This window comes from Salminus brasiliensis, chromosome 1 (genome assembly GCF_030463535.1).
Source record: "Salminus brasiliensis chromosome 1, fSalBra1.hap2, whole genome shotgun sequence".
NCBI classification, from domain to species: Eukaryota; Metazoa; Chordata; class Actinopteri; order Characiformes; family Bryconidae; genus Salminus; species Salminus brasiliensis.
Genome location: NC_132878.1, coordinates 21,069,925 through 21,095,907, shown reverse-complemented (window position 1 = coordinate 21,095,907; position 25,983 = coordinate 21,069,925). Strand labels below are relative to the sequence as shown.

The window sequence follows — 25,983 nt, the reverse complement described above, 5'->3', positions numbered from 1 at the left end:
GCTCCCCTGCTTTTCTGTCAAAGTTAGCCATATTATCATTACACCATTTCATATACTATTTTGACAGGCCAGCAATTGGTCTTCAATTCTTTCAAAGCCATGTTAACATGCTGAGTAAACCACTCTTTGCTATTCAGATCCATATTCCATGAAGTGTTCATTTAGTGATTAAAGGGTAAAACTTAGTCTGACATGGGCACATATTAGCATTTTCTGGTCATTCAGTCCAGGAATGGTCTTGGTCATCACCCATCAAGACTCTCTTTATTTGATTCCATCAAACAGTAACACTGAGATTATTTTTTTTGTATGTTTGTTTGTTTTTGAGGACAAGACATGACAGCACATTAACGAGTAACATGCCCTGGTCCACCACCCATTTTGCAACCCAATGTTTAAGTTTCACAGAAAGAGAAACAGGAGGAACCAGATAGAGTTTTTGGTGTCACTTCTCCTGCCAAAGAAGCTGCAACAGAGCAGGACCTGGACCATACACACAAGACAAGCGATCGCAAATGCATGTATACTCCACACACCCAAGACAACGGATGACGGCAACCGTGACCTGGGGCTAGGTTGAGTTCATTGTTCGAACCCAGGTCAAGAAAGCATGAAGATGTATTCACGGGACACTGACAAAGAAGGGACTTGTGGTCCTTAAAGGGGTTGCTGATCGTCTTCTGTCATAAAGGTACAAAGAGGCCGGAGCGCAGCTTACATCAGTAGTAATGCACTATGTGCGAGACAACGGAATGGGGGACGGAGAAAAGTCATGGAATGCAAAGGGGTAGAGGATGGCCAGCGGTGGGCAAACAGCTCAAGCTTCCATGCTGCAACTTACCAGTGGCCTGGGTGGGAACTGGGAACAGTCATAATCAGTCATAATACAGTCAGATACTACACGGTTTCTGTCTTACTCTTGCATATTCACGCTCACACAGGGAGGTTCGATGGGAGGTTCTTGATGCAGGCTTAAGTGCAGAAAAACTAAAACCTGAAAAGCAAACAAAGGATGCATTTTGTTTTTGGAGAGAAAAGAAGATGAAGCATCAGGGTTGCGTTCTTCTCCTGCCATGTTTCACCCGTCTGGGCTTGAGGATGACGTATCTGCTGTAGGTAGTGTGATGCTCGGACAGGAATGGAATGAAGAATGCCCTGAAGAACCTGGACGATCTATGAAGAAAGAAAAAAACAAAGAAGAAAGATGAAGATCACCTCGGTTCCGAAAAACTTTCCAACCCTATTCCTGGAGTACCTCTGGTGTAATTGACCTCAAAACTCACTCAAGTCTTTCCTAAGTTTGTTAGTGGGATCTGGTATGTTAAGGCCATGGTACACTGACCCAACATTCCCCCATAAACACTTCATGCAAACAAAAAACTTAAAAAATAATTACTTTACAGGAGAAGGAAACTTTCAATAGAAGTCAATGTAATGTATTGCATGTATTACAGGTCATTTCTATTGGTGCATTCATTATGGAAATTTTAATGCAACATAAAAAGACAGGTGCCAGTTTCACTTTGTGTCAAAAATATAATAATATATAATTGTTAACATTATTGGTAGGATTAGCCCATTGCATTGAATCTTCAAACCATGGGCTCTATTAAGCAACTGCTTAAAGCTCTGAAAAATAAAGCAATCAATGCCCAGAAGAGCAGGAGAAGGTTATAAAAAGATAGCCAAGTGTTTTCAGCTTGCAGTTTCTACAGTGCAGTCTGTCATTAAGAAATGCCACTTCACGGGAACTGTAGAGGTCAAGCTGAGATCCGGACACCAGGAAAACTCTTACATAGAGCTGCAATTCAAAACCACCAAGAGACTACCAAAAACCTGCATTAAAGTTAAGGAGAGTCAAGAGGGCGGAGCACTACTCCGATGTGCAGCGTGGCTTGCACAAACAATCTTCATTGGAGAGTTATAAGCAGGAAACCTTCCCTGCAACCTGATCACAAGACACAGAGTTTACAGGAAGCTATACAGAATCTTTAGAAAAACCTGATGAGTTTTGGAAACAAGTGCTGTGGACTGATGAAGTTGAAAATAACTTTTTGGTCACAATTAGCAATGGTATGTTTGTAAATCGTGATAAATGGGGTCATATATTTCGGTTGTGCTGCCACTAGTGGCACTGACAATACTGCAGTGGTGGAAAGAATGAATTCCACCAAAATACCAGCAAATCCTGGATGCAAAAGTTGAACTGTCTGTTAAAAGGCTGAGGCTGAAAAGAGGATGGCTTCTACAACAGGGTAATGATCCAAGCTATACCTCAAAACCACCATTGACTACCTAAAGAGACTGAAGAAACTGAAGTGCAGTTCCCCAACGTAAATATCAGTGTAACTCTACATTGATTTGCTGAAAATATTTTTTATTGTTTATTATTATTATTTATTATTTTGCAATTATCTGCTTACATATTTCTATGTATATAAGTATATGTATTAAATCGGAATGTATGTACTCAGCTCTAGTTCGAGTAGGGAAGCAGCACTCCAGGACCTTGGTTAGGAGCCGCTACATTGGGACTGGCCAAAATCTCCATGTAATCAGGATTCATAGAGGCTAGATGCAACTGATCCCGTTTCAATGGGCTGTACAAACAAGGGCACACGTAGCGTGCTAATTTCAGCAGCTGTTAATTGAGACCAATTGCTTTGGATCTGTAGTACAGCCTGTCATACAGCCTAACTGTGCAGGGGGGGGGCTTTTGATTCTCTATTACTGCAATCATCACCACTGTAATGGACTCCGTTCCTGAGATAACTAGGATTTCAGAAGCTAGGTGAAAGACATTTTAAAGGACGGCTACTTGAGCAGTGTTAGACACCCACTGAGAACGGCCGCATGTGCGATCTTCAGACTCTTATAAGCGATGAGGTCATGAGATTTTAATGTTATTGTAGGGCGTCCTCTATTGGACAAACTTGCCTGTTACAGGCAGCATTAACAGATTAGTTGAGGGGGGCTCTCCATCAGGATTTCATTCTAAGCCTAATCTAATACACCTGCGTGTGACATTTAGAGACATATCAGCATTTTAATGGTGGTTAAGCAGACATGCAGCCTGTAGATATTGTTGATAACAATCTTTGTTTTTTTTGTATTTGAGTGTATCTGTTTAAAAAAAGAATGCCTTGTTTCTTGGTTTGATTTTATTATTCCTTGAATTTGTTTATTTGATTGCTGCTCTTTGAAAAAAGTTAAAAGTAACCCTTGCAGGTATAAGCTTGGCCATTGTATGGAATATAATTTAAAGGTTAGGAAGGAAATACAATTTATTCACTTGTTTTTCTTTAATTCTCTTTTTTCTAAAATTTACCCAAAGATCTCAGCAATTTAGTTGCACCTAGTTCTGCCCACTAGCTAGATCTCCTTCCAACATACAGTGTTACCAAGCCCTTACGGATGAAGGATAATGTGCTCTTCAAGTGCCATTGCATCTTTTTTGTGCTGCGGCTAACACAAGGTCACTGGACAGGCCATATTAGAGGCCTATAAGAGAATATTCTTACTTTGAAGCATCCAGGAAAGGTTTTTCTGCAACAACGCTCCACTCGTCTTTGTTAGCTGTGTACCGCGGCTCTCGCGGAGCCTCCATGTCTGTGGCCAAGTCCACTAAATAGTGACAATGCTTCAGATCCACCTGATGGGGAGAAACAAGCAGTTTACACATGCAAAAAACAAATGTACTAATACAGAACATTCTGATGAGAAATAATTATAAAATAATTAGTACATAAATAAAATCCCTGCATGTGGAAAAAAAATATACATTAAACAATGGTCATTGAGGTATTATACATATTAAGATATGACATGATTTTTTGGAGTGATTTTTAAACAGTATGTTATTGCAAAGAAATCAGCTACTGCGGTTTGATCTCTTATGCTGTACATCAACACAGTCATAATGGTGTTCACCATAACATGCTATGCTGTTTTTAATTGCTGTGCTTATCCCTATCCACTAGCAGAGTGAGCAAGGCCAATTATGCTCTCTGAGATATCGAGTCATGAATGGACAAGACTATTAATTTTTAGATTTTATTTATTTATTTATTTTTAGGTTTGTGTCCTTCATAAGTTCAATTTCATCAAACCCTTGTCCCAAACTTCCCACTTCAGTAACCATTTATATGCAAAAATGGCTTTAAATAAGAGTCTAACAATCTCCTTAACTGTAGTATTTTAGTTATCTAATCCTTAATGTGACCTTTCTAGCATCAGATTTACACATTTACAGATTCATCTCCATTGAATAAACTCCACTGTCTGCTAAAAAAAAAAATGAGTGGAGTCCAAAATGAACTCAAAAGGAAGGGGTCACTCACATATCGGGATGGTTCCTCCAAATTCTGGTCGTTCATGTCTGTGGGGTTGAGCTGTGTAGCGTCAGGTCCTGCAGCGTAGGGCTTGGGCAACTGCCCCCGAAACTCAGACTGGATGAACTGCAGCTGCCAGCTGTGAGAACGAACACACACACAAACAAGTAAGAACAGAAAGAATGAAGACAAGAATGTAGTGATATCCTGATCTAATAATAATAATAATAATAATAATAATAATCTAGAAGTAATAATAAAACATAATAATCCATTTAAATATTCCTGGATCAGCTCCTACTTTCAGATCAGGCCATCCTTATAACAAAGAGGAAAAAACAATGTTCAAATAATTGTAATTGCAGAACTGTACTGACTTGTTGGGCAGCAGGAAGCTGCTGGGGAAGCGGTACCACTCCTTCCCCACACACACACTGACCGGCCTGCCCTCAGGCACTGTGTGAATTGACGGGTCTTTGACAATACGGTGGAACTCGGGATACAAGTCCAGAGGAGCATGATAACCTGCAAGAATTACACACATGACAAAGTTACACCTTCAAAACTAAATCTAGAAATTACAACATATGAAATTGAATAGAACAAAATACTAATCACAATCAATATAGTATTCCCCTAATCCCAAACCTTAAAAATAAATCAAACACGTAGTTTGAATCACACCATTTAAATGGCAAAATCTGAAATATTAAAATATTACAAATATTTGTATTATATTCATATCATTTGAATAATTTGTGTAATCTTAATTTGTAAAAAAAAAGAAAAAAGAACAACACAAGAATCTCTACCATACACTGCCCTAACAAAGCCATGGACCAACATATTTTACTCTTTTTCCCCTGATAAACTAATAATAATAATTATTATTATTTGGTTTTTTTTGTTTTGTTTTTTTAAATCTTTGAGTTCTATGTCATTATAACATTCCATGCCATCACAGCACCATTTTTTCCTGGGCAAGTAAGTCATCTCTTGAGGCCACACATTATTGTCTTCAACTTCTTTGGACTTTGCGAATCACTTTGATGGTATTTTGAGTGAATCTAAAATGTAGAATACTAAAGAAACTGACATCTGTCGAGAAACAGATTATATGCTCACTTCCAACCAACGTGCTTGCAGGAAAGCACTGTGTACCTGGCTCTGATGCATCGGCCAGCTGATGCCAGTGCCGACCAGCAGCACACTGAAGTGAGGTGGGAGAAAGTGCCATGGCCAACTGTGCTCTCTCAGGGAGCCCCGGCTGGCTATGCAGCGCAGCGATCCTCTGGTCATAGTGACAGCATCTTATTCCACCGGACCACTCGGGGCCCCAATCTAACTTCCTTAAGTAAGGAATTCATTTTTAGAGTTTCGATTTCTGCTTTAAAAGCCAACCTTTTTGGTTTACTTATACATTCACATGTCTCATTATGAAATATAAATACTATGTTTACATACTCATTTAAAGGCAACTGTTGTGGGGAGGGAGGGAGGTGGGAAGGGTTTAAAGTGATAATATGAAGGTGGACTTAAACATTTGATTTTGTTCATTGTGTTTTTGTGCCTGATTTGTCTGCCAATAAAATAAACATACACAAAAATATATATAAAAGCCAAGACCTTCAACAACAGTTCAGAGCTCAATTACAGATGGTATTTTAAGGTGTGAAACAATTTCAGAGTAATACTATTCTAACTTCTAAAAGTGTGGTTCTAATGTTTCTCTAGTGTAGTTTAAACTGTGCAGTTAAGACAAGAAATACCCTGAAATTTTGCAGGTTTTTCAGTTCTCAAGACTCATTATTCAGTAACTACTAGACAAAACCCTGTAAATGCTTCAAAATTAATATGGGAATTACATAGTTTTAAGAGTCAACAACTGAAGTGTGTGTCCACATACAGGACTTTGTGCAGTCTATGGCATTAAAGGAAACATGCTGCAGAGTTGTACATATTAAATATGCCAGTGCTGTGTGCATGATTTTGAGGTCACCTCTGAAGAGAGCTACAGAGCGTGAGAGAGAGAGCACGGCAAAGAGAAGCACGGAGCCCAGAGCCAGCCAGTTGGAGGAGATGGTGTAGTGCTCCAGACGATAGCGCTGGAACATGAAGTGATAACACTTCTGAGGGGACAGACACACAGGGACAGACAGAGTGCATTAGCAAAACATGGAAATTACGGCATTCACCAGAAACACAGAGTTTTTAAATAGAGCAGCTTAAACAGCATTTGAAATGGAGCATTTTAAAAGGGTAGTCCACTTTCAGGTCTGCAGGTTAGCTAATGGTGAAGGGGGGGCAAGTTCACATCCCTACATAGAACACACTTGCTAAAATGTGCAGAAAGTAGAAATGTTTGGAAGTAGAGAATTCATTCACTTATTTTCTCAATAATATATATATATATATATATATATGTATATAGATGTAGAATAAGGTAAATACACAAAGATATTGTCAATGTCAAGCAAAAATGACAAGAAGCTAAAACAGAAGACAATAGACAAAAGTATTGAGACACCTGCTCATTCATTGTTTCTTCTGAAATCAATAATATTTATAAAACATTAATTTTGCTTTGGTTGGAGTAACTGCTTCTACTGGCCAGGAAAGGCTTTTTTTAATAGATAGTGGACCACTGCTGTGAGAATTTGATTGCATTCAGTGACAAGCGCGTTAGTGAGGTCAGGATGTTGGATGATAAACACTCCATCTGATCCCCAACTCCCCAACTTATCCCAAAAGTATTGAAATGGACCATCAATTCAGAGCACACAGTTCTTTATACGCATCTAGCCCATGCCTGGCATTGGGCATGATGCCAAAAGGTTCATTTTTGTCATTTTGTCATTTTTAGACGGGGTGTCCACAAACATTTGGTACATATAGTGTACTTATATAAACAAGAACGCCTGGGTCTGCTGTGTTCATGCGATGTTAGTGATCGTCCTGGCTGGTCATGTGCCATTGTTCATCACCTCAACATCAACAACTGTGCTGCACTGTGCTGTGTTACCTGAAGAGAGGAGAGGGCCACAGCCCCACACAGACAAATGAGGGGGTAGATGGGAAACAAGAAGCGCTCCTCCTTGTGGGGACGAGTGAAGAAAACCAGCATCCAGAGGTACATGGGGGACAGAGTCAGCCAATAGGGGCGGCCGAGGTTCTGCACTGCAGAGAAGGAATTATGGGATTTAGAGTGTAAACAGTCTTTAAAATAATCACCACTAGAACTTTTCTATTTTGGTGGAACAAATCAATCAATCAATCAACTAACCAATCAATCACTGCCTGTTTTGAAAGTGCAGTATATTTTAACTGCCACAGCAAGCACCAACAAGCCAAGCAGAGTCAATGCGAAAGACAATGGAGGCAAAAAAAACAATTCTAAAATTAGATTTGGTTGTTTTTTATGTATGACTTGTGCTGTAATGTACTGTGACAGAGTAACAACTAGTTACTGTTAAAACATTAACAGTTTAAACATTAAACATATGACATTAACTGCCCTTACTCTGGCTGCTCTCTTCCTCTTCTCCCTTCCTCTTATCACCCAGCCAAAGAGGGCTATCTGTTAGATGATGTAGCAAAATTGACCAATGGTGCTGTGTCGGGCAGCACAAAAAGTGGTTGGCTGGCTTCACATGTTTTGGAGAAGGTGCTTAGTTTTCTTTTATTTTTTCCCCCCCAACTACTGCTTATGTTAAAAGTGCCTCCCACACACACACACACACACACACACACACACACACACACACACACACACACACACACACACACACACACACACACACACACACACACACACACACACACCACTCACCATTGAACCTCTGAAGCAGAGCCTCCATAAGAGCCGTGAGAGGAAGGGAAAACAAGGCCAATACAAACACAATGTTAAAGTTGAGGAAACCGTTCACAAAATAGTAGTGCCAAGGCTCAGTGCCTGCAAGAAACAAAGAAAATCAAGTTTCGGCATAGAACTAGTAATGTTGTGGTAAAGTTAGGTTCTTATGTACAACAGCATTTGGGCGGGAGAGGTTCTATATTTACCATAAAGATCTGGTCCATGTGGAGTAAAGACGTTGTAGAGTATTATATTAAGGGGTGCAACAACCAGCTTCCCGTAATAGTAACTGTCCACTACAACTACAGGAACCTATGAGAAAGAAAGAGAAAAGTGTACGTCGTGATCACAAAAAAGAGAATTCATATTCATTCCCACTCCCTAATGCCCCCCATTCCCTAATGCCTGACCCAGACACAGCTTTTTAAGCACCTAAAAATTCTGATACTAACTAAATGTTAATATAAACAAAATAAATTCTGATAAAACAAAATTAAACAGACTATAATAGACCTATTGTAAACTATGCTTTACACAATCCCAAAATTGGGATTTTTAAAATATCACTGGTCAGGCATTTATAAATATTCTTATATAAGTTAAGTTATAAACTAGAATATAAAGTTATAAACTAAAAAGTAACCTCAAAATGGGTTTATTACAATTCTCAAACAAGACCTTATTAATCTACAAGCACATAGCACTTTTTCAAGCACATTATATTTTGTTGTTGCTCAAAATAGCATTACATTCCTGATCATGTTCCTGATCATTTTACATAACATTTAAACAGAGATATTAAAGCTGCTTTACTGATTTTTGCAGTTTCAGTAAATACATTCACAGAACTGAAATATAAGCTGATTTAACGGCTAATTCACACAGGTGCAATGTTAATGGGACATTGGGAGGAACATGTCCTCCTCACTTTCTGATTGTATCCGAGATCATTTTTGGGGATTGCGGGAAGGTTTGTTATCACATTCTAAATTAGCAAAAATATACATTTCTGTACTAAATGTGTCTCCGAAAAGACATGATGCTATTATTCATGATAATATTGCTAATTTGTTTGTTTTAATATAGACTTATAATATAATAACTGTTGATTCTCTTTATGACAGTTCTTCATTTGTGCTTACAATGTTGAAGACGTGTTGCATAACTGTCTCGCTATCTTTCGGCTATGTAAAAATAAATTGTGGTCATTTATGGTTCTGTTTGGGTCCACTGTTACTAAAGGTAAGCTACATTACAGCAGTGTAAGGCTTTGAGATGATTTAAACTATGAGAAACCCCTTTTCAGAAAAGCTTCTCAGAATTCTTCAGACAAGGGCTCACTAAACATTGGTCAGTGATAAAAGAATAAAGTATCTGTCCTCACCAGAAAGAGGGCCAGGGCCACTAGTGTCCACGTGATGAAACTTTTCCACTTCTTCTTCAACAAGAGGAGGTCAAAAGCAATGGGTATTCTGCAACAGACAAAAGAAGGCTGCTGGAGTCCCGCAACTGACAAAAATGAATCCCAGGTACTGAGACCGCTGACCTCCGTACATGTGCTCCCAATGTTAAGTGAACAAATCTGATTCTATAAAAGATTCAGTAGGGAAGGACAAAACAAAACAAATCCTCCGATCAATCACAGTATTTGTTTACAGTGCGATTACTAATTCTGATCGATCACAGCTCCAGAGGAGTGTTTTTTTGTGTTTTCTAATTTATTAAGGCATTCATATAATCCAACAAAGAGATTGGACAATTTCGCAGGCCAATTATTAACAATGTCCTATGGGTGATATGAATATATCACAAGGCAGAAAACGATGACAAAATGTGCCTTGTCCAGTGTGCGCTGCGCTAAAGCCTATATTTCCAGATTCTGAATTGCAACATAGTTCTTCAATAGCAAAATAAAGGAATTGACAGAATTATAAAATGTTATTTAAATTAAAATTTGTCATAAATATTTTTTATTTTCTTTCTCAAAAAACAGCCTTACTACAGAATGTCAGAATTGGACATACACATTATTGTTTTTTTCTATTTATACTGTTTTTACTTACTGTCAGCTCAGATTTGTCCTCTTGACTGTATTTATGAAAAAAATACAGTCCCAGTCTGCCATTACACTGTAATTAGTTTTTTTTTTTACATTTTACACAAAAACAAAGAAAAACTAAACAAAAAAACTGGTAAAGTGTGTCCTTACTTTTAGGACGTGTTTCAGCCAAGAATCTTCATTTAAGTGCATCACTAATTAAAATCATGCAACACAGAAATCATGAAACAGCCCTGCGCTCCTCTGTATCCTTCTGATTGGTACTCACCCCAGCAGAGCACTAAAGGGCCAGCCCACAATGGCCCCCGCTGCTACACCTAGTATAGCCAAACTGGGCCGCCCTTGGAACCAGCCAGTCATAGCAACCACTGTGCTGTACATGCAGAACGTGCTGGGCAGGAACGCTGTGGGCGGAACACACACATACACACACATGCAGATTATCAGTCTGTAAAAGCATGGTAAACATGGTGCTTCCATCTTCTACACAGTAGATGGCACTATAACACTGATCTACTCTCATGCTACCATTTGGAAAGAATTGGTTTTACATATGGAGGTGAGGTAATTACTCCTGCAGTTTCTCTGTAAGTTTAGTCAAATTTTAATCCACCATGTTAGTCATTTTGATGGACCGCACACTCTTCTGTTAAAATCCATCAGCTTCAGTCTTATACACAGTGAAACCGATGTGTAGAGCTCCAGGCTTCAGTCATCCAGTGATAATGACAATGCTAGTAAATGTTCCATCATATCCTGCAATATAGAGTCTTTTCAGTATGCAGACACTTAAAGATGCATTGGGCCAGATTAATAATAAAAAAATACTAATAATAATCATGATATTATGGGGAAAAAGCATTGCTTAATGTTTGCTTATTCATAAATGTAAATTACCGGAGGGTTTAACAAAAGTGTCCCCATACATCAATCTATCTATCTATATATGTCAAAAATCCTATGTGGATGAATAATAGACAAAATGTCCTTGTAAAAAAAATCATAATTTTGTAAAAAAAATAAAAAATAAAAAAAATAATTAAATCATCTAAATAGTGGTAGAAACTGAACATATATGGGTAAAGGTAAAGGTGCACGTATCTGTCACTGTGCTATGTGCACACGAACACACACACACACACACACACATACACATACACATACACACACACACACACACACACACACACACACACACACACACACACACACACACACACACACACACACTAATGAACTAGGGGCAGTGAGCACACACACGCACCCAGAGCGGTAGGCAGCCAACTCCAGCGCCCGGGGAGCAAAGGCGGTGAAGGGCCTTGCTCAAGGGCCCAACAGTGGCAGCTTGCTGAGCCTGGGTATCGACAACCCTGTCATCAATAGCCCAGAGCTCTAACTGCTGAGCCACCACTGCCCATATATATATATATATATTGGTATAGTAGTGTATATAGTAGCACAATTGTAATACTGGTAATAAGGGTTGATTTATGCACCTGCAGAAGAGCAGAACATCCCTGCGCTTAGGACCAGGAAGGCAAGCATGAGGCGTCCAACGTGCAGGCCAAACTTCTTGCACACTGCCCTGCAATCAACACACAATCACACTAACACTTAGCATCTACATTTTATAGCTTAAGCAAACAGTGCTCATTCTACATTGATCACAGGTCACAACACTCTGGTGTCTCAGCGGTTAGAGCACTGGGATATTGATGACCCAGGCTCGGCAAGCTGCCGCTGTTGGGCACGGTCACTGTCTGTGTTTATGTGTGCCTGAACCATGAAATAATTGCCAAATTATCTAACTACAAAATAATTTCCAAATTAATAGAAAATGTCTAATGCTTTATGTGTTTATTTAACCATCGGACCAATTATTTAAAACATTTATGAAATAACACTTTGCTTATATGACTTATTGGTGTCAGATGAGATACAAATAATTGCTCATGGCAATTTTCTTTTAAAATAAACTAAACTATACTACAAACAACCGTTTAACCCCTTGTACTCGAGTTGTCTTTATATGCATAATTAAACTAAAAAATGAAATTCATACATAATTAAACTAAAAAATGAAATTCATATGCATAATTAATCAGTATTTACTTATTATGTGCTATTGTAATTATTTAGAGATTATTTAACATAACTAGCTGATGTCAAAAAAGATCTGATCTCAAAATATTACATTTGTATAAAATATGAGATGCTTGTCTTCAAGTGTTCAACTGCATGTGACTGCAACATGATTTAAGCTGTGAAAGCTCATGTTTAATCCTAGGAAGTCATTTTTAAAGCAATTCCACATGAAGGGCGTGATTACATACAAATTATTTCTCAGTCGTAGCTCACTGAAACATGCAAACGTGCAGATTTTGAAATTAATGTCTAATTTTATTTAGATTTAAATTTGATTTAAAAAGTACTGTTTTAGGTTCAATATGTTACTAACTGCGTAATTACATTTGCACAGTACACAAAAACCAATAACAACTTTTAACTTCTACTTATCCTGAGATTGGACTGTTAAGTCGTGTGCCATTTTTTTGTGTTCATGTGAGATATGTGAGGTAATATCTATAAAAGTCTCTCACAATCGGCAGTACTCACTTGTAGAAGTAGAGCTCACAGACACAACACGTGAACGCTAACACACAGCGGAGAAAGTAAAACACAAGGACCTGAAAGAGAACATGAGGAAATTGCAAAATGTTACACTAATTAGCACAAAACAATTTCAACAATTTCAGTTTTGGTCCACAAGTTGAGTCACATTACATCATTGGTGGGTGCGTGGTTGGGGTAGGGAGGTATGTAGGTTGGTAAGTGGTTATGTAGATTTGTGAATAAACTATATCCTTATGTCATGTAACTGTACATCAACAATGTTGGGCAAAAAGCTTTTCAATGCTGCACAATTTCATGATGAATAGACCAAGAGAAATCTTCCAAAATGACTAGGAATAAAATCTTTTACATGAACGTCTACTGAATGTTAAGAAGATATTTCCTTCTCCTGTAAATTTATGAATTTAGAGATATGTGGTTTGTGCCGGACAGCCATGATATACAACAATGACATCTTTGTACGCACCAGGCAACAGACTTTTTAAAGTTTCCCGTTTACAGCCTTTACCTTGTTGGTTTGCAGTATTTTGGCATGAAAGCAAGCAGGAAGGGCGTGGAGCCACAGGTAAGCATAAGAGCGAATGGCGTAGGCTGGCGAATACTCCCACGTCTGCATCCCTTTTCCATACAGCAAGTAATGTGTCTGCAGAGTTAAAACAGATGAAATGATGAATAATAGGCATATTCTCATCAGTAACCAAAGGTTAATGTATATCACAGATTCCTATACTGAGAAACACAACGTCACCTTCAGGACCTAGCTGACGCTAGTACAGACAAAATACTGAGCATTAAGCAAGAGCCTGGGTGGGTATTCATTTTCATGACCTTTATGTCGCATCCCATTTATGACTGAACTACTTTAGTACTTTAGTGATCACAAAAGTTTAAATTAGTTGCAATACCTAATTAACTGGTCTTTACAGTACCAGCAGACTAAGCTTGTCACAAGATCTAGACTGCTGGTTGGTTGTCGAAATTACATCATGTACACATGTCATTAAAGGGCCCAATTCTATTTTTGTTAGTGCAGAATGTAAATGTGGTAAAAGTTTCAAACATATGATTCCCTCCACAGTCCAGTAAACCTGAAATTAAGTGTTGCAACTGGGATGTCACAAAAATCAAGGTATTTACATGTATTTTTCTATTTAACCAACAGCAGGTAAGCCTACTCATTTACTTTGCAGCTTTAAGGTGAGTTTTAGCCTAAGCTGCTTTCTCACTGAGATACAATACAGGACAACCAATCAGAACAAAGATCATTTACTTAAACAGACAAAAACAGACAAAAACTTTATGGACATGGGACACCAGATATGGCTCATTTCCAGTTAATACACCCTCTTTCAGCACCGTTCAAGAACTGGAATTGAAATGGAATTACTTTGTATTCTAGTCCTAATTCAGTTAATAAACCAAAGACTGACGAGATCTTTTGTGTATGTATTTATATATGTATTTCTATGCACCTCATTCTGAACAATTCTAAGCCAAACAGAGCATTTTGACCACTGTGAGCCCAACAGAAGAACACCCATCTGTATCCACTGTTCAACTCACCGGCTCCCAGTAATTGAAGGTCTCGTCACAGTCGGATATGTTACTGAGCAAGGCAGCACAGAAGCGGGCAGACACCAGGCACTTGAAGGCTGTGGAGCCTTCCGGAGCCCAAACCTGTCCTCCCTTGCCAGAAAACCTGAAATGATAGAGGGGTTGGGTATAGGAGGTAATATGCTTTTCTGGGTAATACCTAAGAAGCAGCCAGGGAATGACAGTGCAGGAGGGTTGGATAAGGTTATACTTCCTGTATCAGATTAACATGGTACTACTACTGGACTAATATGTACCACTGTTACGTATGTGCAACCGCTATGTCAGGATGTCAGGCAAGTCAAATAATCTCAAGTCAAGTAATCTTGGCACATCCTTGTATATTTTGCATATATTCGCTGTTCTGCAAAAACCTCATATCTCCAAAATGGCAACTTGTTATGGGAGACTTAGCGTAAAAGATTTAGAACTTCCAGATTTCAATTCTTAAAAAGTCAACAACACCACAAAAGGCTAATACAGTTTTTACATGACAGCAACAGATATTACATTATGTGTAACAAACAGCATCATCCTTCATCCTTTTCCTACGCCTTTAAAGAATAATTAAAAAATACCCTTTGATTAAAAGTCAAAATACCCTTATTTTTCTTTTACCCCAAATGCATCATCCACATAATGTTTGCTGCTTTAGTTTATAGGATAGGAAATTCTAGGCTAATGAATTTGGACCGTCACAAATCTCACATTCCTGAAACACTTACCATGTAGTTTTCGAGTTGTAAATTCCCTGTTGTACATTTAGGAACCATTAAACTCGTCTTGATTGATTGACTGCATCTAAAGTTTTGAATGTTTCTTGAATTTTTTTAAGGGGCCCTGGCGACCTTACCAAAATAGCTCAAACAAAGAGGATGCTTTGTACAGTGTGGCTGCTGAGCTAGCTTGGAAGTAGTAGACTATGACTTTGCTTAGGGCTGCACAATGTATCGTTTTAGCATTGTCACTGCAATGGGTGCATGTGCAATAGACACATCGCAGGATGTGCAGTGTCACATAAGACCAATTAACTCAATCACATCAAAGGAAAATTGGTACCATCCTCATGATCCATGACAAATCCATGACAGATTACATATTTATAATTGTACTCCAATCTTGGATACACAGAGCGCATTATTAATACCATGACATGTTGGGTCATTGACTTTTGGCTAAATCTGATGAAAATATCTGGGGGTTTTTTTTATTCCCCAAGATTGTGCAGATTGTGCCCTAGATCAATAAGTGGAATGTTAGCTTGCTAGCAGCATTTACTGTATGTAGGCTTATCAGAATTGTGCCTCATAAATGATGGCAGAAGCGCCTCTGTACAGGATGTGAACAACATGAAATTTGACCAGGAGTGCCCAAATGTTTGCAGAAGACTGTATATTTAAAAACAAAAAAATAAGATGAAATAAGATAATAATAATAATAGAGAATAACTGCTTAGAACAGCAGCTCCCAATACAAGCAAGACACCAATTATAGTTATCCATTGGCAATATTAGGAACTGTAGGGTTTCTCTATCACAGAAATTATCTTTGGAATTTGCTACTATGGCGGACAAAAATGCCCCAAACCTGAAGCAATGTGTTTGGTGAGTTTGGGTTTTAACAGGAAAAGCACTGCATCCCCCCTCCACCTCAAATTACGAGACTATAAATGTGTCTAGAAAAGAAATAGGCCCTTTGCCACATCCATGTTACATGCAGGCACTTGATTTGTTTGGGGGGATTTTGGTGACTTCGCCAGTCATATGATTCAGATTAGAGACCCATTAAGTAATTTGGAGTATTCAGTGGCATCCAGGAGAAAAAAAAACATGGGTGTGATAAAACTTTAAGTACTTTTCTTTACTGTAGGGTGTGATAGCAGCACAAGTTCAGCCTAACCCACCCTGTCTTAAGTGTTTCACCTTTTTAACAGTTGTCTGACAGGGTATTAAAAACGATGGATTATGAGCGATGCTGTAGTGCACCTAGGGGGGAAATGAAATACAAGACAAATGTAGCACGTGGTCCCTTTAAAGAAATCCTAGCACGTGTCCACCTGATCTGCACTACTGTACACCTATATTGTGCTGTTCTATATACAGAGGGCCGGCTCTGTCCTGGGATGCTTCTTAGACCCAGTGCAGGTGGTGGGAGACAGGAGGATGACAGCCAAGCTGGCATCCATGCTGAAGAACAGCTCCCACACCATGCATGAGACAGGCTGACAGGCTGCTTCACCCCAAGTGTGTGAAGGAGCGATATCGCAGGTCCTTCCTTCCTGCTGCCGTCAGACTCCACAACCAGCACTGCTCCCAGCGGACCACATACACACACACACACACTTAACTACACACACATGTTCAGGGAATAGAGATCCCTCAATGTAAAATACATTGTGCAATTAAGAGTCATCTGCAGTTACCTGTAAATAACCTGTAAATAATATTGTTATTGCTTTTTACTTATATTATTTTTTGTGTATATATTGGTAATTTATCTACATTTTTGCATCTGAGTGTCTTGCTGTCCCCTTTTCTGCTGTGACACTGAGAATTTCCCCATTGTGAGACTAATAAAGGATTATCTTATCTTATACCTGTGTGTTATATTTGTTCATTTATGGCTTATAATTGTATATCGTCTAATTTTCCAATATTTTTTAATGTGATGACAATAAATAAATAAATGTAAATAAATGTCCATGGTAAAAGTGAGTAGACCGAGGTAGAGGATACAGTGTGAGCATACAGTGGAGACGCATCTTCCAGCTGCACCTACAGTTATCGCGAGAGCGCGCAAGAATGAGAGAGACTGGGTGCCTGAGACTGGAGAGGGAGAGAGAGAGATCGAGAGACAGGGAGAGAGAAACAGAATGAGAGAAAAAATAATAGAGAAAGGAGAGAAAGAGTGATCGAGACAGAAGAAGAGAAGGAGGAGGGAGAGTGGGAGAGAGAATGAGGGAGACAGACAGTGACAGAGGAGGAGCGAGGGGATGAATGAATGAAACGGCCACGTTACCCAGCCAGCTAACAAACTCGGCTAGCTAACCCCCCGCAGAGGAGATCAGAGGAGAGGCATGCAGCCCGATCACATACGATGTGTGATTGTTGGCCACTGAGCCACGCTGGAGGAGCCGTGTGTGTTTCGTGGGGTTTTGAACTCCATCGCATCGCTAGGCTTCGGGGTTGGCCACAGCTAGCGCTGAGCTGTCACTCACCCAAACAACACGACCTCTCGGCAGCGATGCCGCCTCTCTGCCGTAGCTACTTACTCATTCCGCGCTTCACTGGATTTCCCATCGTCAGCTGCCTTTTCGTCCTTCACCGCTCGGTTTTCGCTGCCAACCGAGCTGTTCACGTTGTTGGCGTCTTGTTTGCTTCCCCGTCTGTTGCGCTGACGGACTCCCTTCGTCGCCATGTTTACTAATGGCCCGTCATGGCGACGTTTGGGCAGCTGCGCCTTCGCTTTACATACAGCAGCCATGTCTGTCTGGGGCAGCGGTGTAATTAGGTGACTTCTGACATGTAGAAGAGCTTTCTTATCCGGAGGTTTATCAAAGCCAGGCTATTAGTTAGTTCAGCCCACAGAGACCCTCTGTTGAAAAAATTAAGGCTGGTTTAGTTCGGACTACAGGTCACTAAAACTACATTTCCCAGCAGCCCACACTCTCAACTGTAGCTACCAGTGGTGGCGGAACTCATGTATTTTATATTCCTAATCCTGAATTATACAGCAAAGTGAATTTGTAAGGTGGACCCAGTGGTGTTTCTTGCTTGTGATACGAATAAAAATATGCACTTTATTTTTGTGGAAGTTACAAAAATGCAATCATTATTTTTCACCAAATTTAGCATTATATGCACACATCAGGCCCATTTACTCCATTAACACCCCACCCAAACAGCACATTCATCACATTGGCTGACATTCCTATAATTTGGATGAGCTGTCTATAACTCTATATGATATAATAATAACTCTATGGCTATAACGCATGACCTGAGCCTTTAATATAAAGGCCAAGTGGGATTAAAAAAAAATGGAACAGTCCACCAAAAAACAATAAGGGTCAAAGTGTAACCTAATAAAGAGTCTTGTATAACCAAAATAAAGGCAAAACGTGAACACTCAGGCTTTTCAGAAAGTTTAATCTGGATTTCAGAGAAGTCCCATTCCATGGGCTCAAGTATATCCAGGCAATTCACTGAAAATGTAGGATTTTCTGAGAAGCAACTATTTGAAACACTTGCACACAAAACTGCACAAACACAGTTCCAGTCCCTCTTGAGAAACCATAATCATAACAGTAAAACCCAAAAGAAATTCATTCAAAAGACAAAAATCATCATTGTATGTAGCAGCATTTTCAGTGTAAACCTGTGGGATTATATACAGTCTTCTGCAAACGGTCAAGTAAAAGATAAATGAATAAATCCTGTATATGAAAAACCTCAATGTGTACATTTTAGAGCCCCATTAAAAGTCCCATTTCTTTTCCAAATTCCACATATAAGACATAGTTGATGCGCTGTTACATTCACACACAACATGTAATGTTTTTGCACTATGTTAAATTAAGTTCTGTATTAGTATAGAATGTGCAGAAGTGCCTCTGTACAGGATGTGAACAACATGAAATTTGACCAGGAGTGCCCAAATGTTTGCAGAAGACTGTATATTTAAAAACAAAAAAATAAGATGAAATAAGATACGTGTCACTGTTCTGAAAGTCACTTCTGATTATGAAATGCAGACTAATAATTATAATATAATAATTAGCATAAATATACCTAACCATGCAGCATCAGCATTTAGATAAAACCTGAAAAAAATAGTTATTAACAGTAACTTAAAGGTACAATAAGTAAGATTCATATTTTGCTTATCTGGTACAGTGCATAGGCATCACCTGATTATTACCTCTTTGCCACTGATAACAGGGGTTGTGATGTCAGCAGAAAAGAAACCACCACAGTGAAATGTCTAGTCTTCCAATCCATCCCTCATATTACTGTTATATATATATATATATATATATATATATATATATATATATATATATATAGGTATTTTTCTCAGCTCACTTACAAAATGATGTTCCATGAGGATAAATATAACTTAAAGGATAATGTATCAATAATGTAATGTGTAGTAGATATTATGATTTCATCATTTAATATTTTTTACCAATAGTTTACCAATGTAAATAGTTTCTTACTGTGATATTGTGAAATATTTTTTTAAAACCTGGTTATCATACCAAAAAATCTTCAAAGCTTAACACCCTGAATGGAAATCATCACTTATAGTCTTGTTGGCTATTATTTGTGAGACTCAATTCAGCCAGTGTAGACATTTTGAACAGAATAGAAATGCCTCATTCTACTAAAATACACACACAAAAAAAATCTAACTCCAAACCCTTTAGAAAAAATGGGCAGCATTTCTAGCAGCTCTGTAGGTGAATACACATGATGTCTTAGAAACACAGCAAAAATGATGGATAAAAGTTATACTATAGCAAGCATTTAGGTGTGGGCAACAAATTTGGACACCTAATGATATGTTAACACTTTATGATATATACATAAAATAACATTTTGACAAAAATGCTTTCAAAAAATCTTTTTTAATCACAGTAATAACAAAACATCACATTGCCCACATTGTCATGCATTGTTAATCACATGATCTGTTCTTTTTCCCCACATTATTTGTAAAAACTTGAAATTTAGGAAACATTTTGTGAAATTTAGGGAAAATTTTGACTTTTTCTGTCCAAAGTCTATTTAGAATCACTTTCTGTCAACTCATCTCTTTCAGAAATTTCTCACCACTTTAAAACATTAAGCATTCTGGATTCATTTATATGGGACCTGAGGGTCGGTCCTGATATGCAATAAGTTTCACACACATATCTGCTGATAGCAATGCGTCGTGCTGGGCGACATGACCTAAAACCTGGATCACGATTCATTGAACATTTTACCTCGACTACGATTAATGAACCTAATTATATAAACCTGCTCATGTTGCTTAGCTGGCTTGGTTTTTGATTTCTCCTCCATGCCGCTTTCATGCTGCAGATTGGATGGGGCAGAGTGACGTGACTACACATGTTTATACGGGGACAGTACTAACTTAAAAATAATAATTTAATGATCGATATGGGCGAGATTCCATTGATTAAAGGTTCTGAATGTTGCTCTTGATGAATTTGTGATGAATTGCTCAGCTCTAGGGATGCATAAACATTTATAAAATGTATACTTCTACCTTGATCAGCTTTAAGGAGAAATAAAACCAAAACATTCTCCTGTTCCAGGGTACAACAAATATCAAATATCAGTTTAAAATATTGGTCAAATTTAAACATCGGTCCGACAATGACTGGTAATAATCATGCATCCCTAATTATGAAATAAAAGTGTTCTTTTATCAGCAACAAAATGTGATTTCTGTCTTTGAAAACTTTCTGTTCTGAACATGAAATTTATAGCGATTCCAAAATGACAACAATAGAGACTTCAGTGCAAACCTAGATCTTCAGTAGCCATGTGGTGTATCTTATGGTGCATCTTCGAATGCATTTTACTGTACTTGTACTGCATTTAAGTACTGTAACTTGTAGTAATGGTTCCTAAATGGAGTTTGCAGACAGTAAGCTTACAGGAAGGGCACAAGAAGAGGATTCGGAATGCCAAATTTTAATATTCCTCCTTGTTCAGTAATTCAGCCTATAATACCCATTAATAAAGTAAATACCCAGTAACAAAGTTTTGGTAGTTGCACAGATATTAAAAAAAGCCAAATGTTCCACTCCTGAGTAGATGAGGGATTACAAAGTAAGAAGAACAGTTACAAGAGCATAGACATAAACATAATTCTTGTTTTAGGTCCTGGAGAAGCCCAGTGGTCTAACTTCACAAAGAGACCATGATAAAATCCTCTAAACCTCAGGGACACCCACTGCTCTGAACGGTTTCAAGCACTCCCTGCTCCAGTATACTTAATTCTGCTTAAGAATGGGTTTAAGATCAGATGTGCTAAAGCAGGAAATGCCCGAAACTGTGTGGGGTACTGAGGCGGAGAACCCCTAGTTAACATGCTTAAGCATCCAATGCTATCCAATGCCAATTCAAGTTCATGTCGACTGGAGTTGTAAACACTATGCCTTTGGATCACCTCCTCATGGGTTTTTTACCTGAGTGTAATCTGGAGGCGAAGAGGCAGCAGCCTGCGCAGCTGATCCTGCAGAGCCAGCACCTGGCTATGGGAGAGCGCGCGGTCAGGCGACGTGTACACCAGCCGGTAGCACAGGCTTGCGTGGCCCATGTGCGGATGCCGGAAGCGGTCCACTAGTTCTACGCCCTTGACTGCTCCGGCTGTGGCCACCCGCACCACAGCATGGAAGTCCAGCTCATCAAAGCTGTCCGGTTCCATCCAGAAGCTGATGTCATGCGAGTAGCTGGCAGGGTATAGCGAGAAGGGCCGGAACGGGCCGGCAGCCCGCGGTTCGAAATGCGCAAGGAAGCGGGGGTCAGCGCTCCACAGCAGGCGCCAGTCATGGATGGAAAAGGTTAACATGGCCAAGTGGTCTATGTTCAGCAATAACACACAAAGCTGGAGGGATCCCTGGAAGTCGGATCCTGGGACAGGAACGGATGTAATCCTGCCAAAGTTCTGGATGTCTTGGGAGTTTAGCCAGACTTGACGTTCCTCTCCAAGTTGCTCCTCCTTGAAGGTAACATTGTAGGGTGAGAGCAGGGCTTCCATACAGTCTCTGAGGCACTGGAGGGGCTGGGACTTGGAGGGCAATACACCAACAAGGAGAAGCTGGTGGTAGGCAGGGTACCGCTTGGGGGATATGGGGACTCTCTGGAAGACCAGGCCACTCAATGCATGAAGAGTTCCAGGGCTGAAGTCCTCGTTCTGCATGATCTCCTGCACGTGCAGTAACAGAGACGGCCGGAGAGCACAGCTTCCACCAGAGATGTGCTGATTTTCCATAGGCTCACAGTCGTTCATGCCATCTTCGCATCGGTCAAGGGGGTGGATTTCAACTGGCTTGATCCAGAAGAGTTCAGAAGGGGTAAGCGTCAAGCCACAAGAACGAAGGTTCTCTGGGCAGCAGTTCACTAACTCTGGGAAGTTGCCACTCACTGTGCAAACCGGCCATGAGGATTTAATCTCTCTAAGCAACTGTTCCAGCACAAGTTTTACTGGATGGTGTGACTGTTGTCCAAGGAAATCCCTGATGAAGAGATGAACAGTGTAGTATATTTATAACAGATATTAAAAAGTTCTGACAACTATTGGGGTGGGAAATATGTATACGTACGAACAATACAGTCCCAATTTTAAAGTGTAGTAACAGAATAGCATGCCTACCTGCTCACATATTCACTCAACTCTTCTGGAACCTCGTAACTAACCGTCTCCTTTCCGACTGTTGTGACTATTTTCAGCTTCTCTGGCATGGTGTAGGGCAGGCTCCGGGTAAAAATGTGGTTCAGTGCCCCTTCTACGTGAAAGCCTTTGTCCTGACTCCTGCATTAGTAATTTCGTGCATGCAATAAACAACCGGGCTCATAGTCATAGTCTCAAACAAACACACATATTTCTGCTAAGACTGTAATATTCAACCAACATGCATATCATTACTTTTATAAGCTTACACTGCAAGAATATTCTGGTCTAAAATGATCAAAAATAAAACACTGTAACGTGTTACATGTAAACATTAAATATAAGGACACATTATGAGTGTCTTGTCCACTTGAAGAGAAAGTCTAGGACATTTTTGGACACATACAATGACACAAATAATGTATATAAATATGCATACACAGATGAGCCATAACATTATGAACTACTATGTGCTGTTATCAGGGAGGTTTTGCTCCTTAATCCGACCCAAGTCGCTTAATGCAGAGTATTAGCCAATTCCGGTCAGATCTGTGTGTTTGTACAAACAATTGAACCACACGGTTTAGATAAGATACACTGCATTTTTTACACACTTTGGACTGTGTTGTTTGTTGACTAATAAATGTATTTCACATCATTAGTTAGGTGAGTCTGGTACTCTGATTTGGGTTGTCAGCCCCTCTATATTGCGCCCTCCCCCTGGGCGATTTTGAGCAGACTTTTGTTGTGTTTCCGTTCATGTTTGATTCAATGCATCAGTTCAGTGTTTTGGTTCAGGTTTATCACGTCTTGTTTAGTTGATGCATTTCACCTGAGACGGGGGGGTACTTAAGAAGCTCGGCTACAGAGCTCCTTGCCGAGAACTAGATAAATGGTTTGGAACCTTGAGGTAGCGCGAGAGGTTCCTATCTCTGACCGCGGTGTGTTTAGGCCAGCTTCGGCTCGACTCTCTCGTTTGCGAGCAAGCCACCTGGCGGTTCAAGGACTCAGCGAGGTTTGCTCGCTATCTGCTAAGTTATACCCATGACTTTCGTTCCCTCTGCCATGCAGCAGTTCCAGGTTGGGTCGGCCTAGCCGCTCTTGCCAAGTAGCTGGTTCCCCAGCTAAACCCCTGGTCTCAGGTCTGTTTGTTTTCACCCTCTTGTTTGCCATGTTCTGGTTTTGTTGATCACTGTATTCACGTTTATGCCCTTTAGCTGCTGCTTTATCTTTTGTCTCACTTGCCCCCTTTTGTTTGTCTTGTTCTGGTTAAATAAACTACTTGCATTGGACCCATCTCTGCGAGTGTTCATCCCTCTGTGTCTGGCCTAAACCGCCATGACATGGGTTTCTATAACGCCTGTATTAGCATTAGAGTTAGCCTCCAATCGCTGGTTTAACACCAAAGAAGGAGCCGTGTTTTAACTGCCGATAAAACGTTTTAGCAATAGTTTTATAAAGTTGCTGTAAAATAGTTTTACACTGCAGACTCTATCTCCTTTATTCACCTTCTGAGAACGTCCTTACTGCTGCTGGCTGAGAATATTGTCCATTTATGATGCCTTGAAGACAGCAGATGGCGCTATAAACATCATGGTTAAAACAAACACTCAGAACTGGATTGGGATAAAAACCAAACCAGGCACCACCATGTCAATATCACAGCAGTGCTGAGAATGACCCTCCACCCACATAAAATCTGCTCTGTGGTGGTCAGTCCTGTGGGGTCCTGAGCATTGAAGAACAGGGTGAAAGGAGGCTAACAAAGTATACAGAGAAACAGATGGACTACAGTCTGTAATTATAAAGCTACTAGCTAAATGCCCCTATATGGTAAGCAGAGCTGATAAAAGGTGTTAGGGAAGTGGCTGGTTGGTGTAAATGGCCCACATGTTTCAAAAGCAAGTGTTTCAATCATTATTTGTTTAATATTTAAACAGATGGTCAAAATAAAGGTATTCCAGCATTTCTGAAAAACTGCTTACCTGTAACCGGTGCATCTGTAACCTTGAAATTTGTCACGATCAAATGGGCGAATATCACTGAGGATGAGGCCTGCCTCTGCTGCCATGGCAACTGCCTGCCAGCTATTGTGCCACTCTCTCATTGGGTTGTCATATGGAGTGCCACCTTGTCCGTTGCACAAAGCCACGTGCACTTCCCCATTGTCCTTAAGCACCTCCGCACAGCTAGAAAGCAAAAACGAGCGGAGAGCGTCCGTCACAAGCGTTGCCGCTGAAGAGGCTCAACAGCTTTTCAGCCCCTCGCTATAACTCTTGTGTAACACTGCCAGGCTTACATAACAACCCCAACAAATCCTTAGGGGTTTGCCAGGGCCTCACTTACCTCCCAAAGAACTTGGCCAGGAGGGTACGGTTCTTCTTGACTCCGCTTTTGCGGCCACAGTGAGGGAAGTTGAAGATGATGCAGTCGTAAAGGTGATGCTGAATGACCTCATGCTCCTTTAAGTGTGTGCAGTCCACCTCGAAAAGCACTGTAGCGCCTGCGGGAAGGCAAACACAACCACAAGCGCACACTTGTTAGCATGTTATTAGGTCTATGCTACTGTCTCTCATCAAGCCACCTCAGTGGGCCTCCCACTAACTACAACTGGGAGATGGAGGAGGCTTCTTTTTTAAATCCCCATGACTGCTTCGTAGCAACCAACTGTGAAAACATACCGTCTTGGTCACAGGCATGCAAATTCATCAGGTTATGACACCTCGAGAGTGGGTGGGATGACTGGCTCAACAAACAAAGCAGACACATAAGCTTATGAATTTGACTAGTATCCATATTTATAAACACAAACTACAACAGGGAGTTTAAGGAAGCTATTTACCCCCTCGGCCATTTCAGAGCACATCCACTGTCTTGACCAACAGCATGCAAATTTCACTGGGTTACGATAACCCATATGTGGGTAGAACGACCGACTCAAATGCAAAACAAAGTTAAACAATCTGATTTGTGTGCAGAATTTTTTTATGTGCAAATATAAAATAAACAAACTGCACATGGTGCTGAAATTAGATTACATTTATTTTTTTTTGCTGTATTTGGCCTTTTTTGACAAGATTTGTATTCAGCAGTTAAATAAAATA

General features: G+C 39.8%; 2 protein-coding genes across 3 annotated transcripts in view; both read right to left on the bottom strand.

Moving 5' to 3' along the window:
* Window positions 1–245: 245 nt before the first annotated feature.
* Window positions 246–17,900, bottom strand: alg9 (ALG9 alpha-1,2-mannosyltransferase). Its single transcript, XM_072693705.1, has 15 exons — window positions 17,742–17,900; window positions 14,441–14,576; window positions 13,386–13,520; window positions 12,860–12,930; window positions 11,740–11,828; window positions 10,512–10,647; window positions 9,569–9,656; window positions 8,391–8,496; window positions 8,161–8,283; window positions 7,354–7,508; window positions 6,331–6,460; window positions 4,709–4,856; window positions 4,341–4,470; window positions 3,522–3,652; window positions 246–1,173 (listed from the first exon to the last, which is right to left on the bottom strand). The coding sequence occupies exons 1-15, from the start codon at window positions 17,885–17,887 to the stop codon at window positions 1,050–1,052; spliced, it is 1,848 nt and encodes a 615-aa protein (XP_072549806.1). The 5' UTR covers window positions 17,888–17,900; the 3' UTR covers window positions 246–1,049.
* A 2,183-nt stretch (window positions 17,901–20,083) lies between these two features.
* fdxacb1 (ferredoxin-fold anticodon binding domain containing 1) overlaps window positions 20,084–25,983 on the bottom strand; it is a 7,888-nt gene continuing 1,988 nt past the window's right edge. For both annotated transcript variants that reach the window (XM_072674362.1, XM_072674361.1), the window contains 4 exons: window positions 25,226–25,382; window positions 24,865–25,068; window positions 22,862–23,020; window positions 20,084–22,724 (listed from right to left, as the gene is read on the bottom strand). In XM_072674362.1, coding sequence (XP_072530463.1) covers window positions 21,671–22,724; window positions 22,862–23,020; window positions 24,865–25,068; window positions 25,226–25,382 — 1,574 coding nt within the window. In that variant the 3' untranslated portion in view covers window positions 20,084–21,670. The remainder of the gene's footprint in view (window positions 22,725–22,861; window positions 23,021–24,864; window positions 25,069–25,225; window positions 25,383–25,983) is intronic.

What these genes read in the sequence shown, in the direction of transcription:
- alg9 (XM_072693705.1), bottom strand. Translation starts at nt 17,887, where the DNA reads ATGGCGACGAAGGGAGTCCGTCAGCGCAACAGACGGGGAAGCAAACAA. An exon ending in AGCTTCCTGCTGCCCAACAA is followed by an intron (nt 4,471 to 4,708) that starts GTCAGTACAGTT and finishes TCGTTCTCACAG; the next exon opens with CTGGCAGCTGCAGTTCATCC. An exon ending in TGGAGGAACCATCCCGATAT is followed by an intron (nt 3,653 to 4,340) that starts GTGAGTGACCCC and finishes TCTCCCCATCAG; the next exon opens with GTGGATCTGAAGCATTGTCA.